Source organism: Phyllobates terribilis, unplaced genomic scaffold (assembly GCF_046119375.1).
Source record: "Phyllobates terribilis strain yellow unplaced genomic scaffold, ASM4611937v1 Scaffold_8__6_contigs__length_399053987, whole genome shotgun sequence".
In the NCBI taxonomy this organism is placed as follows: domain Eukaryota; kingdom Metazoa; phylum Chordata; class Amphibia; order Anura; family Dendrobatidae; genus Phyllobates; species Phyllobates terribilis.
This window is the reverse complement of record NW_027362768.1, coordinates 353670163-353687322: the sequence shown is the minus strand read 5'-3', so window position 1 is coordinate 353687322 and position 17160 is coordinate 353670163. Positions and strand designations below refer to the sequence as shown.

Genomic DNA, 17160 nt, shown 5'->3' with positions numbered 1-17160 from the left:
AATAACAATTGATCATACTTTCCATACACTAATGAAAGTGCTACAGTGCATATATGAACAATAAAAAATGTGTATATAATTTATTTAAAACAATAATAAATATATAAGGATTGAGAGGAACCACTAATTTTAAAAACCTCTATATCACAAAAGCTATTGTATTAATATACAGCAGCCTGTCACTGGTATTTATTCAGATAAGTATGATGAACATAACTCCAGAATGTGAAGACCAATTCCTCGTTGGTGAAATATCATCAATTCAGATGCATTTTTATTGTGTAAAAGCGCCAAAACATAAAAAACTATATAAATGTAGTATAGCAGTAAATGTACTGACCCGAAGAATAAAGCGACCTTATCAATTTTACCACACGTGGAACAGCATAAAAAAAGTAAAAACAATTCCTGAATTGTTGGTTTTTGTTTGTTCTGCCTCCCAAAAATAGGAGTAGAAAGCGATCAAAAAATGTCACGTGCCTGAAAATGATACCAATAAAACCGTCAACTTGTCCCGCAAAAAACAAGCCCTTACATGACTCTCTCAGCCGAAATATGGAAAAATTATAGCTATCAAAATATGGGGATGCAAAAACTAGTCTTTGCAAAAAAAAGCGTCTTTTATGAATATGAATCTGGTATCGTTGTAATCGCACCAACCCGAAGAATAAAGTCGTCTAATCACTTATACCACACGAGGAACAGCGTAAAAAATAAGCTCTAGCATTAGAGTTACGGTTAGACCACGGCCTCATTATCAGTATTCGGTCAGTATTTTTTCTCAGGAGTGGGAACCAAAGCCAGGAGTGGGTGATAAATGCAGAGTTGGTGACTTGTTTCTATTCTACCTTTTCTCTGATTGCTCCTCTCCTGGTTTTGTCTCCCACTCCTGAGAAAAAATACTGACCAGATACTGATAATGGGGCCCTGGCCTTAGGGTTGTTTTAGGGTTAGGGTTGTGTTGACGTTGGGATTTTTTCAAAAAGTAAAGAAAAAAAAAAAAATGATGACGATATGGTGACTAGTCTTGAGCACAAGTGCTCGCTACTTGAGTATGCGTCGGGTGCCGGGTATGCACTGAGTATCGCAGGTGCTCAAGTGACATGCTCGAGTCTCTGCCCCATATGTTTCACGGCTGTTATACAGCCAAAAGAAAAAAACACATGGGGATTGCCTGCTATGCATCGGCAATCCCTGCATGTTTTTTTTTGTTGTTTTTTTGAGTGTCTAAAAACCGTGAAACATGCGAGGCGGGGACTCGAGCATGTCACTTGAGCACCTGCGATACTCAGTGCATACCCGGCACCCGACGCATACTCAAGTCACTCGAGCCCCCGCGATACTTGTTTCATACCTGAGTACCTGATGCAAACTCAAGTAGCGAGCACTTGCGCTTAAGACTAATGACAACATATTCAATATGATGACATAATGTTATCAAACTCTGTGTTCTGTGTCGTACCTCTGGGTTCAAAATGTTCACTATACCCTGTGACAAAGTCACTGGCAAAGTACTGGAGGGAAGATGTGTAGCACTGAGATTAGGAGCTCCAGTAATTAAATATAGGAAAAAGGTTCCAGCACACGAAGGGGTTACTCAGCCATCTTTAGTTCTAAGGTGGTTAAACACATGTAGAAAGGAAGGAGGTCAGAGGATAAAATCCCAGCCTTTTAGAGCATTTGTGTGTAGGGTGGGTTTGGAGGTGAAAGCTCTGAGCTGTTTTGTCATGTGAAGGAAAGACAAACCTTGAGTTGTTTGTTCCTGAAGCGGGCGGTTACTTGTAGCTACAAGGACTGTGCCATACGTTATGTTTTGTTTTTCCGGTTAGGCCAGGAAGGCCGTGTTTGTTTTTGCTGTGGTTTATGCAGCATTCTTAATAAACCCAGCGAAGATTTAAAGAGACAATGTTCCTGTGTACCGCTATATGCAACCAAGTGAGCCGATCTACAACAACCCCTTGATAAAATCCTTGGGGGGTCTAGTTTCCAAAATGGGGTCACTTGTGGGGAATGTCCACTGTTTAGGTGCATCAGGGGCTCTCCAAATGCGACATGGCGTCCGCTCTCGATTCCTGCCAATTTTGCATTCAAAAAGTCACACAGTGCTCCTTCCCTTCTGAACCCTGCCGTGCGCGCAAACAGTGGTTTTTCCCCACATATCAGGTATTGGCGTACTCAGGAGAAATTGCACAACAAGTTTTGGGGTCCATTTTCTCCTCTTACCCTTGTGAAAATAAAAAATTTGGGGCTAAAAGATCATTTTTGTGAAAAATGTTAAATGTTCATTTTTTTCTTCCACATTCCAAAAATTCCTGTGAAGCACCTGAAGGGTTAATAAACTTCCTGAATGCTGTTTTGAGCACCTTGAGGGGTGCAGTTTTTAGAATGCAGTCACTGTTGGGTATTTCTGTCATATAGTCACTTCCACCTCCTATTCACGATCTGTCACAAACTCTCGCAACCCTTCAAACCTTATTCCCATCCGCCCAGCCCCCGCCTCCCCAGTCCCACTAACAGGATCTCTATGCAATGCTCGCTCCGTGTGCAACAAACTTTCCTACATCCATGATCTTTTCATTACTAACAAACTCTTCTTCATCGGCATCACCGATACCTGGCTCACCACCTCTGACACGGCGTCCCCAGCTGCACTTTCGTACGGTGGATTCCATCTTTCTCACACACCCCGCTCCAATTTCAAGCATGGTGGAGGAGTAGGTTTTCTCCTGTCAGGCAACTGCTCCTTCACCCATATCCCACTGCCACCCTCCATTACTCTCCCCTCCTTTGAAGTACACTGTGTGCTCATCTACTCCCCCCTCCAACTGGCCGTCGTTTACCGCTCCCCAGGACTAACCACCACCTTCTTTGACCACTTCAACACCTGGCTGCTTAATTTCCTTTCGGATGACATCCCCACTGTCATCATGGGTGACTTCAACATCCCCATTGACACTTCCCACTCATCTGTCTCGAAGCTTCTATTCCTCACTTCCTCCTTCAGCCTTGCTCAATGGTCTTCAGCCCCCACTCACAAAGATGGCCACACACTGGACCTCATCTTCACCCTCCTCTGTTCCCTATCTAACCTCTCAAGATCACCTCTCCCTCTTTCTGACCACAACTTACATTCTCTTACCTCTCCTCTCCAGGTACACAAGCCACACTCCACAAACTTGCACACCCTCACAGAAATCTCAAACACCTTGACCTACACTCAATCTCTGAATCCCTTCTCCCTCTCACAGGCATAAGTTCATTACACAATGCAAATGCTGCTGCCACTTTATATAACACCTCAATAGCTGCAGCTCTCAAATCGGTCGCCCCCTCACACGTATCACAGCTCGCCCATTCAACCGGCAACCCTGGCACACCAACCTGACTAAAGAACTGCGAAGGGCCTCCAGGGTTGCTGAGTGGAAATGGAAAAGGCCCCACTCCAACGAGCACTTCATTGCATTCTAACAGTCCCTCACTACCTTCAAGTCCACACTTACTGCAGCAGAACAAACATACTTCTCATCTCTCATATCATCCCTGTCTCACAACCTTAAACAGCTATTCAAAACTTTCAGTTCTCTCCTCTGTCCCCCAGCGCCTCCTTCATCTCCTCTCATCTCAGCCGAAGACTTTGCCACATTCTTCAAGCAGAAGGTTGACACTATCAGACATATCTTTTGACTAAAGTCCCCACAGCCCCTCCTCACACCTACTCAACCATCCTCCTCCAAAACCAGCTTCTCCACCATTACAGACAATCAATTCTCCTCTTTACTCTCCAAATCACACCTCACCACCTGCAAACTTGACCCAGTCCCATCCCACCTCATCCCTAACCTTAACACTATTCTCATCCCAACCCTAACCCACCTTTTCAACCTGTCACTAACAACTGGTGTCTTCCCCTCATGTTTCAAACATGCCTCGATCACACCCATCCTCAAAAAGCCATCCCTTGACCCATCCTCTCTGTCTAGCTATCGCCGCATATCACTTCTCCCCTATGACTCAAAACTACTGGAACAACACGTCCATTCTGAACTGTCCTCCCACCTCTCCTCTTTGACCGCCTCCAATCTGGCTTCCGACCGCACCACTCCACTGAAACTTCCCTGACTAAAGTCACCAACGACCTACTAACTGCCAAATCCAAGCAACACTACTCTGTCCTCCTCCTCCTGGACCTGTCATCTGCCTTTGACACAGTCGACCATTCCCTCTTACTACAGACTCTCATCTCTTGGCATCATGGACTTGGCCCTATCTTGAATCTCTTCATACCTAACTGACCGGACATTCAGTGTCTGCCACTCACACACCACCTCCTCATCTCGCCCCCTCTCTGTCAGTGTCCCCCAAGGTTCAGTCCTAGGACCCCTGCTCTTCTCCATCTACACCTTCGGCCTGGGACAGCTCATAGGGTCTCATAGCTTTCAGTATCACCTCTATGCTGATGACACACAGATCTACCCCTCTGGAACCGATTTCTCCTCCTTACTAACCAAAATCCCACAATGTCTGTCCGCTATTTTATCCTTCTTCTCTGACAGGTTTCTAAAACTTAACATAGACAAAACTGAATTCATCATTTTTCCACCGTCTCACTCAACCCCCCCCAACTGACCTATCCATCAAAGTCAATGGCTGCCCAATCTCCCTAGTCCCGCAAGCCCGCTGCCTCAGGGTAACCCTGGACTCTAACCTCTCCTTTAAACCACATATCCAAGCCCTTTCCACTTCCTTCCGACTCCAACTCAAAAAATATCTCCCGGATCCGCACATTCCTCAACCACGAATCTGCAAAAACACTAGTGCACGCCCTCATCATCTCCTGCCTTGACTACTGCAACCTCTTGCTCTGTGGCCTCCCTTCTACCACTCGCACACCTCCAATCTATCCTAAACTCTGCTGCCCGACTAATCCACGTGTCCCCCGCCTCTCCTCTCTGTCAATCCCTTCACTGGCTCCCCATTGCCCAGAGACTCCAGTGTAGGGCCAGCAATGGCAGCCCTGGGAGCAGCAGTACAGTATATCACTATAACCATAGTGAGCATCCAGGAGATGTGTGGCTGGCATGGCCGTGCTGTTTATGTGGCAGAAGCCACATGATATAAAGACAAAGTAGCACTCTGTAGTGCTAAAGCATGGAAACATGAAATACATGGAATTTGAATGTCATTACTGCTTTAGATAATAAGAAAAAAATGGAGATGTTTAGCACATAATTTGGCCAATTCATGCAAACCCAGCAGCCAACGACAAGGCACTTTCCGGTTTGCTGGGAACTGATCTAATGTGAATCCTCTGCTAGGCTAAAGCCTGAATTTATGGGTAGCTAGGATCCTGCTGCAATTAAATCCACCACAGGCTGGAGGGTGGAGCGCTCGGTCAGAGAGACAATATACAAATAGCAAAAACTGTCACTTCCAAATCAGAAAACTGGTGTGTACAAGGCCACTCTGGAGCGGGGCTGCGCCCACTAGTCGGGTTCTGCCCGGGAGTATGTATAATGCATATATCATCGCCTTCCCCGGGTCAGAAACCAGCGACTCCGCACAGTGCCCAGTCTCTGCGCTGGAGGATTTATAAGTCTGCAGTTACACAGTGACCCGACAACCCCTTACAGCAGGGGTCTCAAACTCGGCTTGGTATATGGGCCGCACACGGAAAAAAATTTAATTTGGGGGGGCGCATTCTTTGCAGGACAAAGTGACATTTTTAGTGATACCATTTTTTTCTATACACCTTCTAAACATTTTTGCTGTTTTATTTTTTATAGCTTGAGTCTTTGTGGATGTGGCGATAATAAAACATGCACTTTTTTTGTTTACTTTAGTTTATACAGTACAGACCAAAAGTTTGGACACACCTTCTCATTTAAAGATTTTTCTGTATTTTCGTGACTATGAAAATTGTACATTCACACTGAAGGCATCAAAACTATGAATTAACACATGTGGAATTATATACTTAACAAAAAAGTGTGAAACAACTGAAAATATGTCTTATATTCTTGGTTCTTCAAAGTAGCCACCTTTTGCTTTGATGACTGCGTTGCACTCTCTTGGCATTCTCTTGATGAGCTTCAAGAGGTAGTCACCGGAAATGGTTTTCACTTCACAGGTGTGCCCTGTCAGGTTTAATAAGTGGGATTTCTTTCCTTATAAATGGGGTTGGGACCGTCAGTTGTGTTGTGCAGAAGTCAGGTGGATACACAGCTGATAGTCCTACTGAATAGACTGTTAGCTGCTTTTTTCTTGCCATAATACAAATTCTAAGTAAAGAAATACGAGTGGCCATCATTACTTTAAGAAATGAAGGTCAGTCAGTGCGAAAAATTGGGCAAACTTTGAAACTGTTCCCAAGTGCAGTTGCAAAAACCATCAAGATCTACAAAGAAACTGTCTCACATGAGGACCGCCCCAGGAAAGGAAGACCAAGAGTCACCTCTGCTTCTGAGGATAAGTTTATCCGAGTCACCAGCCTCATAAATCGCAGGTTAACAGCAGCTCAGATTAGAGACCAGGTCAATGCCACACAGAGTTCTATCAGCAGACACATCTCTACAACAACTGTTAAGAGGAGACTTTGTGCAGCCGGCCTTCATGGTAAAATAGCTGCTAGGAAACCACTACTAAGGACAGACAACATGCAGAAGAGACTTGTTTGGGCTAAAGAACACAAGGAATGGACATTAGACCCGTGGAAATCTGTGCTTTGGTCTGATGAGTCCAAATTTGAGATCTTTGGTTTCAACCACCGTGTCTTTGTGCGACGCAGAAAAGGTGAACGGATGGACTCTACATGCCTGGTTCCCACCGTGAAGCATGGAGGAGGAGGAGGTGTGATGGTGTGGGGGTGCTTTGCTGGTGACACTGTTGGGGATTTATTCAAAATTGAAGGCATACTGAAGCAGCATGGCTACCACAGCATCTTGCAGCAGCATGCTATTCCATCCAGTTTGCGTTTAGTTGGACCATCATTTATTTTTCAACAGGACAATGACCCCAAACACACCTCCAGGCCGTGTAAGAGCTATTTGACCAAGAAGGAGAGTGATGGGGTGCTACGCCAGATGACCTGGCCTCCACAGTCACCAGACCTGAACCCAATCGAGATGGTTTGGGGTGAGCTGGACCGCAGAGTGAAGGCAAAAGGGCCAACAAGTGCTAAGCATCTCTGGTAACTCCTTCAAGATTATTGGAAGACCATTTCCGGTGACTACCTCTTGAAGCTCATCAAGAGAATGCCAAGAGTGTGCAAAGCAGTCATCAAAGCAAAAGGTGGCTACTTTGAAGAACCTAGAATATAAGACATATTTTCAGTTGTTTCACACTTTTTTGTTAAGTATATAATTCCACATGTGTTAATTCATAGTTTTGATGCCTTCAGTGTGAATGTACAATTTTCATAGTCATGAAAATACAGAAAAATCTTTAAATGAGAAGGTGTGTCCAAACTTTTGGTCTGTACTGTATATAGAGCAGCATTTTTAGTGGCAAAATATTTTTTCATGCTTTATTTTGAAGTTTTTGTACCAAAATCTAGTAGTAACGTGCCCCACCCTGGTCTGCGTCTTGTAATGTCCCCCATCTTTGTCCCCATCGTGTTGTAATATTCCATGCTGGGCCCCATATTGTCGTAATGTCACATACCGGTCCCCATATTGTAGATATGTCCTCATCTTGTAGCAATGCCCCATCCTGGTCCCCATCTTGTTGTAATGTCCCCATCTTCTAGGAATGTCCCCATCCTGGTCCCCCTCTTGTAGTACTGTCCCCAGCCTGGTCCCCATGTTTTAGGACTGTCCCCAGCCTGGTCCCCATGTTTTAGGACTGTCCCCAGGCTGGTCTCCATGTTTTAGGACTGTCCCCAGCCTGGTCCTCATCTTTTAGGACTGTCCCCAGCCTGGTCCCCATCTGTTAGGACTGTCCCCAGCCTGGTCCCCATGTTTTAGGACTGTCCCCAGCCTGGTCCCCATCTGTTAGGACTGTCCCCAGCCTGGTCCCCATGTTTTAGGACTGTCCCCAGCCTGGTCCCCAACATTTTAGGACTGTCCCCAGCCTGGTCCCCACCTTTTTAGGACTGTCCCCAGCCTGGTCCCCACCGTTTTTAGGACTGTCCCCAGGCTGGTCCCCACCGTTTTAGGACTGTCCCCAGCCTGTTCCCCACCGTTTTAGGACTGTCCCCAGCCTGGTCCCCACCGTTTTAGGGCTGTGCCCAGCCTGGTCCCCACCGTTTTAGGGCTGTGCCCAGCCTGGTCCCCACCGTTTTAGGGCTGTCCCCAGCCTGGTCCCCACCGTTTTAGGGCTGTCCCCAGCCTGGTCCCCACCGTTTTAGGACTGTCCCCAGCCTGGTCCCCACCGTTTTAGGGCTGTCCCCAGCCTGGTCCCCACCGTTTTAGGGCTGTCCCCAGCCTGGTCCCCACCGTTTTAGGACTGTCCCAGCCTGGTCCCCACCGTTTTAGGACTGTCCCCAGCCTGTTCCCCACCATTTTAGGACTGTCCCCAGCCTGGTCCCCATCTTGGAGGACTGTCCCCAGCCTGGTCCCCACCGTTTTAGGGCTGTCCCCAGCCTGGTCCCCACCGTTTTAGGGCTGTCCCCAGCCTGGTCCCCATCTTGGAGGACTGTCCCCAGCCTGGTCCCCACCGCTTTAGGGCTGTCCCCAGCCTGGTCCCCACCATTTTAGGGCTGTCCCCAGCCTGGTCCCCACCGTTTTAGGGCTGTCCCCAGCCTGGTCCCCACCGTTTTAGGACTGTCCCCAGCCTGGTCCCCACCGTTTTAGGACTGTCCCCAGCCTGGTCCCCACCGTTTTAGGACTGTCCCCAGCCTGGTCCCCACCGTTTTAGGACTGTCCCCAGCCTGGTCCCCATCTTGGAGGACTGTCCCCAGCCTGGTCCCCACCGTTTTAGGACTGTCCCCAGCCTGGTCCCCATCTGTTAGGACTGTCCCCAGCCTGGTCCCCATCTGTTAGGACTGTCTCCAGCCTGGTCCCCATCTGTTAGGACTGTCCCCATCTATTAGGACTGTCCCCAGCCTGGTCCCCATCTTGGAGGACTGTCCCCAGCCTGGTCCCCATCTTGGAGGACTGTCCCTTATGCCGTTCTACACATACAAGAGAAAAAAAAAGATTCTTCTCACCTGTCCTCCGTTCCCTCGGCGTCTTTTCTGCACCTGTGGCCCGCAGGCACCATAGACCCCGATCCAGGAGCTGTCGGCAGCTGCGCTTCAGTTCAGTGTACTGCCGCGCAGAGACCGGCTCTCTGTACAGCAATACCAGTGGCAGCCGCCGGCCTATCAGAGGCCAGCAGCTGACATCTGCGCGTGTCAGTGACGTCATACACTGCTGCGCTGGGACGCAGATGTCAGCTGCTGGCCTCTGATAGGCCGGCGGCTGCCACTGGTATTGCTGTGCAGAGCAGTACACTGAACTGAAGCGCAGCTGCCGGCAGCTTCTGGACCGGGCCGCCATCGGGGTCTATGGTGCCTGCGGGCCGCGTGTTTGAGACCCCTGCCTTACAGCAAGCCAACCATTTGCTTTGTGTGTAATACCAGGGTGAACCCAAGGTTATGGAATGATTTGTACTCACAGAACTATAATAAAACAATATATTTGTCACTTAGTTGATTTTCTTATAGAATGATCAGACTCGCAGAATTGCAAGAAATCAGTTCTGCAGTTTTGTAGGAAAGACTTTGCCCATAAACCAAAAGACTTTGCTAAAACATCTGAAAAGAATTCTGCCACCATCCCTTTCTTTTAGGAAGGATAATGGCCGTTCTCTTTCTTCCCTTTCAGAAGGCGTTTAATGTGTCCAGCGACTGCTCTGCACTTATACCGCTGGCAAACACCGCAATGAGGAGCGACGTCCAGGAAAGTCAGGCGCGCGGCTTACTACATCTGGGGAGGCGCAAAGAAGCGCTGGAGAGCGCAGAACTGCTGGGAATGGAATTGGAGACATTATAGGGAAACATTATTTGTCCAACTTGAGAAGAAAAAGTTGCTTTATTATGTTTAAAAGTAAAAATGGATGAAACTTACTATTATGCTCTAGTTAAAAAAAAGGTATGGAAAAGTTGTCATATTTGCATTGGTCCAGGATCTCCTTCTGCCAGTGACACCTATGTGGGAATGGAGCTGCCAACACCTGGGACCAGCGCTGATATAGTGTTGTGGGAAAACGCTGCAAAGTCAGAATGCTTTAAAAAATAAGTGTTGTGTAGGGGGGGCATGTCCGGCAGCCATTGGGTGCGTATGTGTCCAAGGGGGCTCCGAGCTACACAGAGGGCTCATCCCGGCATGGAGGGCCATCAGTGTGACTCCTCTTGGTTACAAGAAGCTTATGGGCCCATTTTCAGATGAGTTTGGCTGTGCTCCATTAGCATGGCCTACGCGATGCTCAGAGTTGCGGCCTCACTTGAGCTGAGGTGGGAGACCAGAGGACCTTGTCTGCCATTGTCCTGTTACGAATGGGCCCCAGACTGTGAGACCCGACTCAGAAACACATGGCCCCTTAGCAGCGCTTCACTAATTGGTACTGTCCCTTGCCACAAGATGGCGTAGTTGGCCCAGACGAAGGGTGCAGTTGTAGGTAGACATTGTTCCCCCTGATACCATCACCTATTTACCAGCGCTCAGAGGGAGAGCGAGAGGAGACTGAGGAACAGGGCACAGATACGCCCTCACAGACATTATCGGGCGCACTTACAGTCTGATGTCAGCCATACCAGTGCAAGTGGCAGTGTAGCACCCTGAGGATTCGGCTGCTACAGGGGTATTGCACCTCAACCCAGAGGTGTGATATTCCACTCCCGGGTAAGGATGGAGTGTGGAACTGAGCTCGGTAGGCTGCATGCACTACACACATCCCATTTCCGAGGAGCAGACCGACGGTACTCCCACTTAGAAATGTGCAGGTACGACCGAGTCTGTTCCTGGCTGGAGTGGGAGGGGGGTGGTACATCCCAAGTAGTGTAGGGGCAGATAGGGGGAGCAGCCTGGGTAAAGTTAGGAGCTCATTGGGTGCTGGTCACCTGAGCTCACACATAGAGGGTGTATATAAGGTGGGCACCAACTAAGAACAGGGTCAGATGCAGAGAACAAGTCAGGAGCAGAGGAGAAGGAAAGACCCAGAGTGAGAGAGGAGAAGAGAGAGACCCAGAGGCACAGAAGAACAGGACTCTAAGATCCCAAATTAAAACCCCGGGTGAAGAGTCGGCATCAGGGTATCGGAACCCAAGCTGGTGGGGGTAAAAACATTCCCCAGCCAGAGACCGGAGACCGTGGGCAGCGTTTGCCACGGTCACCCACCACATCCACCCCGAAGGCACACCACATGAAGGGTCAGGGAACCCAAGGCCAAGGGTGTCCCAACAGAAGGCCCGAGGGAGCTGGACCTAGGTGGATCACTGGTGGGGACGGCCAGTGAACGGGACAGAAGGAGAGCTCAGGGCCACGCTCCGGACTTGTTTGGGGGTTGGCTGGATCCAGGACCTGGTTGACGCAGCACGGCTCGGGTGGTCACTCGGAGCTGGAGTGACCAGTACAACATCTGCAGTAAGTAAACACCCTTAACTGCACAACCCGACTCTGTCTTCACTGCCGTCTGCACTGCACCACCACAACCCCCATCCTCTGCACCTGTTCCCCCTGAGGCTATACCCCACCCGTTGGGGGTTATACCATCTCAAGCTGCACCTGCACCATCAGCCTCAGCGGACCCTGCTGCAGCGGCGGCCACAGTGACCGCATCACAACGGGTGGCGTAGTCGACACAAAAGAACTCTTAATAACATCTGTAGGACTGCCACATAACACTGAGCTTGACGCCCTGGGCACGGGGCCGGGTCACAGCCGCTCGGAGACTACAACCCCCCCATCTGATCCGGTGCCGGGTATTCCCCTCAAAAAGGAATATGTCCCAGGGGGCGCGTCAGCAGCACATGTAATATGCAGGTACTGTTATGTCTGACCTTATTCTGAGCATAGTACTCTGCTGCCCTCATGTGGTGAATGTGAAAACTGAAACATCTCTGCACATATAAATAAAAATGATTATTGTATCATAGCACCAACATATTCTGCAGCACTTTCCAATTAAGTAAGGACCTGTACAGACAATAAAAACAATACAATGTAAGACATTTTATCCGTTACAGGAGGAGTGAGGGCCCTGCTCGCAAGCTTACAATTTATATACTGAACTCTCTCAGTATCTTAAGCTGTGCAAAGCCCCCCGCTCTCATTGTCTGATGCCGGTGAAATCTGCAGCATTAACTCTGGCTTTGTGGGGTCCGTCCTTTTCAGGCTCATTATAGCTCATTTGCTAATTCTACTTTGGCTACATGAATCCAGTTCTCTATGAATTTGTCTGTCACCCCTCCCCCATCAGATCCTCTTGTTTGTGTTTCTGGAGTAGATCATTAGTGATCCGGTCTCCTTGGGAAACTGTGCGATCTCCTTTTCCGTTGGATTCTATCCTTCTCTTCCTGCCCCTCTTGGAGTTGTACACCCCCGGTAGCACACCGGACCCTTACCTTATTCTGTGACAGAGACCACCTACTACACGGCTCATTAGAAGGGGAGATGTAGTGTCCGTCCTTTGCTCGGCTTCACCTGCATCCGGCTATTGCTAACCCGGGCTGTGGAGTCAGTAAGCCAAACCTACGACTCCTCCATTTCCAGGCCTCCGACTCCCTCATACACGGCTCATGTGTAAGTGATAAATTTACTGTAGCACAGATTCATCTCAGCTAAAAGTCTAGACCCTTAGATCAGGAATAGGACAGACATTTATAGGACATTTCATAACTTTACCAAATTCTTGTGCAAAAAATATTCCCCACAAACTACTGTACCCAATTTATTATATATTTTAGGAGTCTGAGCTGATCCATTTTATACGGATTCCACCAAAATGGGCTTCATCTCACAACAGAACAGCAGATAAGCTGCAACTTGTTAGGGTGCTTTCACCTTGCATTCTGTGTCCCCATCGGGGCATACTTCCGAAGTTCCCCAAAAAACAGGGTCCAGGCGTATTCACTGACTGGACATAGTAGACTGGGTCTGGATGTCTGTCTCCGGGAGGCGTATACTGGACGTTCGCTCAGTTTGCATCATTGCAGTCTATGGCCCCTTTGGCGCATACTCCTGGACCTTGTTTTGTGGGGGTATTTCAGACATATTCCCAAATATCCACGGCTCTTTTTAGGGAATGTACTGATCTCCACCTATGGCCGGGATAGTTTCTCGGCTATGTACATTGCAGAGGGCATATCACATCCCTCCATCCCTTGCCCCTTGGGTCTGCACCTTACACCTTCATTGCAAAATTCTTCAACTGTAGAGACAGAGACTTTCTTCTTTGCTTGTCTCGAAAAGACCATATGTAGTTTGAGAATACTCGCTCAGTTCTGTCAAATTCCTGAAGGAACTCAACCTTATATACTCCATGTTCTCTCTGTCTCGCCTGAAGGTCATTGCTGACAACCAGTCTGACTTCTTTGAAATCCCACTGGAGGCGTTTTCACGTTATCTGTCTTCAGGTGGGCTTACTATTCAGTCTTTTGTACATATGCCCGGGTAGTTTCTATCCTAGTTATGCGCACCCTAAATTGTACCCTTTACAACATTGAAATTTATATAAAGAAGGTATGTGTGTATTCTTGTACTGTACGGCCAAGACATATGCAAACACTAAGAAAATAAGATCTAAACTGCACTATTGCTAAATAAAATGTACTTAGAAAAAATCACGGTTCTTAGCGCATAAATTGGCCAATTCATGTGTGCCCATCAACCACGGCAAGGTGACCTCCGCATGATGGGTAACTATTTTCCTAAACATGCCTCTCTTGGGCTATAAGCCTACAATTTTAAGTGGGCAGTTAGAAAGCAACACTAATTAAAAGCACCCTTGGGTTGATGGGTGGAGTGCAGAGTCAGAAAAGGAGGCAGTCAAAACCTCCATGGTAAACTGCAAGAAAACAAAAAACCTGACCACCACCTCTTGGCCCTTACAGAGTGCTGCTGTTCTTTCTTATTTTATGTTATGCAGTCATTGCAGCGTGCACCTGTTCACACTATATGGAGGGTGTTAGGGATCCGGGTGGTGGAACCTCTGTGCTGCGGTGCAAGGAGGGACCAGAGGGGCGTAACTAGGTATCTACTCGAACTGACCAAGGTTGCACGGCGGCTCAATCGACTCCGTGAACCAGGGAAGGACCGAGCAGAGGGACTAGGTGCTACTCTGGGCCAGTCCTTGTATGAGAGCAGGTGACTCCCATGGGTCAGAAGGCAGGGACTGACCAGTACAGCAGATGAGCACGGCAGGCAGACTGACAGGTGATCTGGGTAGACGGACTGGCTTACACCACAGGTAACTGGCAGGAGCCTCCGGGTAGGCTGGCTGGTAGGCACGGCAGGTAACTGGTACGTTCTCCGGGTAGGCAGGCAAGCCTGGCCCATAGACAGACTGGCGGGTTTGGACCGTAGGCAGACCATCGGGCTGGAGAGTGTATCTGGCTGGCGGACTGGACTGGTAGTCAGGCTGGCGAACTGGACTGGTAGTCAGGCTGGCGGACTGGACTGGTAGTCAGGCTGGCGGACTGGACTGGTAGTCAGGCTGGCGGACTGGACTGGTAGTCAGGCTGGCGGACTGGACTGGTAGTCAGGCTAGCAGCGGGACCTGAGGGCTGAAGCAGAGTTTAGAACACCGAGCTACAACCTTGCACAGGCACCTCCATTTTGGAGGAGGTTCCTTTTATATGATAAGACCTCCGGCCATTGGCCGGGGAGTTCTTAGGACGGCGCGTGCGGCCCCTTTTTAAGAGGGAGGGAGCGCGTGCCCTAAGCACAGTGCCCGGGAAGCTGCGCGCGCCGGCAGCAGCAGGAGAGCCGGAAGGTGCCGGGCCGGGAGCGCGGCGGTAAGGGGGACGGCGTCTCTGCCTATCAGGGGGCAGAGACGCCGATGCTACAGAGGTTCTGGTCAGGTTTTTGTTTTCTTGCCTCTCCCACATAGATCTTGCCCTGGTGCCGGACTCTGCCTTGGCTGCAGTCATTTTCTATTATTACCTCTGTTACTCCATCCCAGATCTTACTCCTCTCCCTGTTCCCCTCTTGGGAGGGTCCATTTCCAAGGCCACTGTGACATATAAATCCATCTTGTGTCTCTCTCCTTCTCCTTTTTTTATTTTAAAATAACAATAAGGACCGTATAATACAACAGGTATGGGATACTTTTGAAGCATTTGCTCATGATATCCTGGCTCCTGCTGTGAGGGATGTGAAGATGACTGAGGTATCACACAGGAGCTCCAGTACCTGTGGAGCATAATTCCCAGTGGCCGGCAGCCTTACTTGTTACACTCCCTCTGCTTAGAGATGATGAGCAACATGGTCCTTTTATGTATGACAGGAATACTAAATGGGGACAAATGTGGTAAACTACTTACCTATATGGCAAATCGTTACTGTGACCCCGTGGTAATCAGGGCACTTAGGGGCGAGGAGAGGAGAACTAGAGGGGACCCTAAACATGTTCTGTCGGAGTTTGATAATTTTTACCAATCTTTATTCCTCATACAGGCCTGTTTATTACTTCAGTTTGATGTAAAAATTCTAGATAAAGTATTGGAAATTCCTCTGCGTTCATATATTCGGCAAATTATTCATTGTGACCAAACTGACATTGTGCCAGGAAAGTCGACAACCCTCAACCTCCAGCGTTTTTATTTATTTTTCTCTAAGGAGGACACGTTATGGTCTCACTTGATGCCAATAAAGCCTTCAGCTCTATTGAATGGTCTGTTCTTTGGGCGACCAAGCGTTGGATGGGCTTTCGGCCAGTGATTACTAAATGGGAGAAGCTCCTATACGCGGACACTGTGGTGCGTATATGCTTCCCCCTGATCCAGGGCGCGCAGCAGGGATGTCCGCTGTCCCCAATGCTGTGACTGTAGTGGGGCCACTGGCCGCCCTTATCCGCTCCACCCCAGAGATTCAGGGGTTTATCCCGGCCCCAACACACAGCAAACTTAGTCTCTACGCAGACAGCACTTTCCTGTACCTGCAAGGTGCTAACGTGTCAGTACCAGCAGCGCTGAATGTGATTGATGAGTGCGGCCTCTTCTCAGGTCTAAAAATCAACTGGGATAAGTCTTTTGTCTTCCCTGTAGACCTGAAAGTCCCCTCCAGACAAGCCTCCCTCCTATCTTTGATATGGGTTTCAAAGTTCTCTTAACTAGAAGTCCAAGTATCTACATATTTAGGTGAATTCGCTACACAGCTTCGCTCTTTTGTTGATTATAAAAGCTAAGATAAGGAGATAAGAGAAGTTACTCCTGTCGGTCACGGCTCACATCAGGTTATATCCCCAATATATGTGAACTTCAATACCTTCAATAAGCGTAACTCCATCTTTTCCTCATTCATTTTGCAGGGTTACAGAACTGGGATCCATCGCCCGGTCCTGTAATATGCTCGGGTGAGGGGGTGGCTTTATCGGACCCTAGACTGTATTATTAGGCGTATTATTATCCTTTTGCGCATTATTGGTTTGTTCAGCTTTCCTGTATATGTAGGTGGAACAGGGATGACTTCCTGAGAGCCCTTGTGGCCATTGTTTGACCCTATGACCCAGAGATTAAACACCCTTTGCACATACTTTTTTGCTCCTCCAAGAGCATACATGGAAAGCTCTGGCCCGCAGGGTGATTTATATTTGGCTTGCGGCACCAGAACCGCCACCCCTATGTGGGGCCCATTACCCTGTATGGAGGACTATGTGGGGCACATTATACTGTATACTGATTGGCTCACGACTTTGTCCAAGTTTGTCATTTTGGCCCTCTGTGTGTTTGAGTTTGACATCCCTGTTCTAGAGGGCCCCTTCAATACATAACTGATTTTCATGCAGGTTATATCAATCTAGACCATGGTATGGAAACTTTTCTGTGCTCCTTTTTCTCACAATCATACCCCTCTCTGGCATAGCAGCACTCTTATTGAATTATTAGATTTGGAGTGAGGGCCTTTATGGGAAAGGGCAGGCTCGGTTTACCTGGGTCAGGTCTATGTGGCTGGTGACCCATTTCATGTTCTGAAGTGAAATCTTCTTTACCCTTCCATTTCCTACAGCTTAGACAAACTAATT

The 17160-nt window shown here is 48.4% G+C and overlaps 1 protein-coding gene across 1 annotated transcript in view; it reads left to right on the top strand.

Annotated features, from left to right (window-relative positions):
- LOC141157763 (uncharacterized protein C8orf76 homolog) overlaps window positions 1-10196 on the top strand; it is a 73753-nt gene extending 63557 nt beyond the window's left edge. The window contains exon 3 of the mRNA XM_073645293.1: window positions 9804-10196. Coding sequence (XP_073501394.1) covers window positions 9804-9971 — 168 coding nt within the window. The 3' untranslated portion in view covers window positions 9972-10196. The remainder of the gene's footprint in view (window positions 1-9803) is intronic.
- The last annotated feature ends 6964 nt before the right edge of the window (window positions 10197-17160 follow it).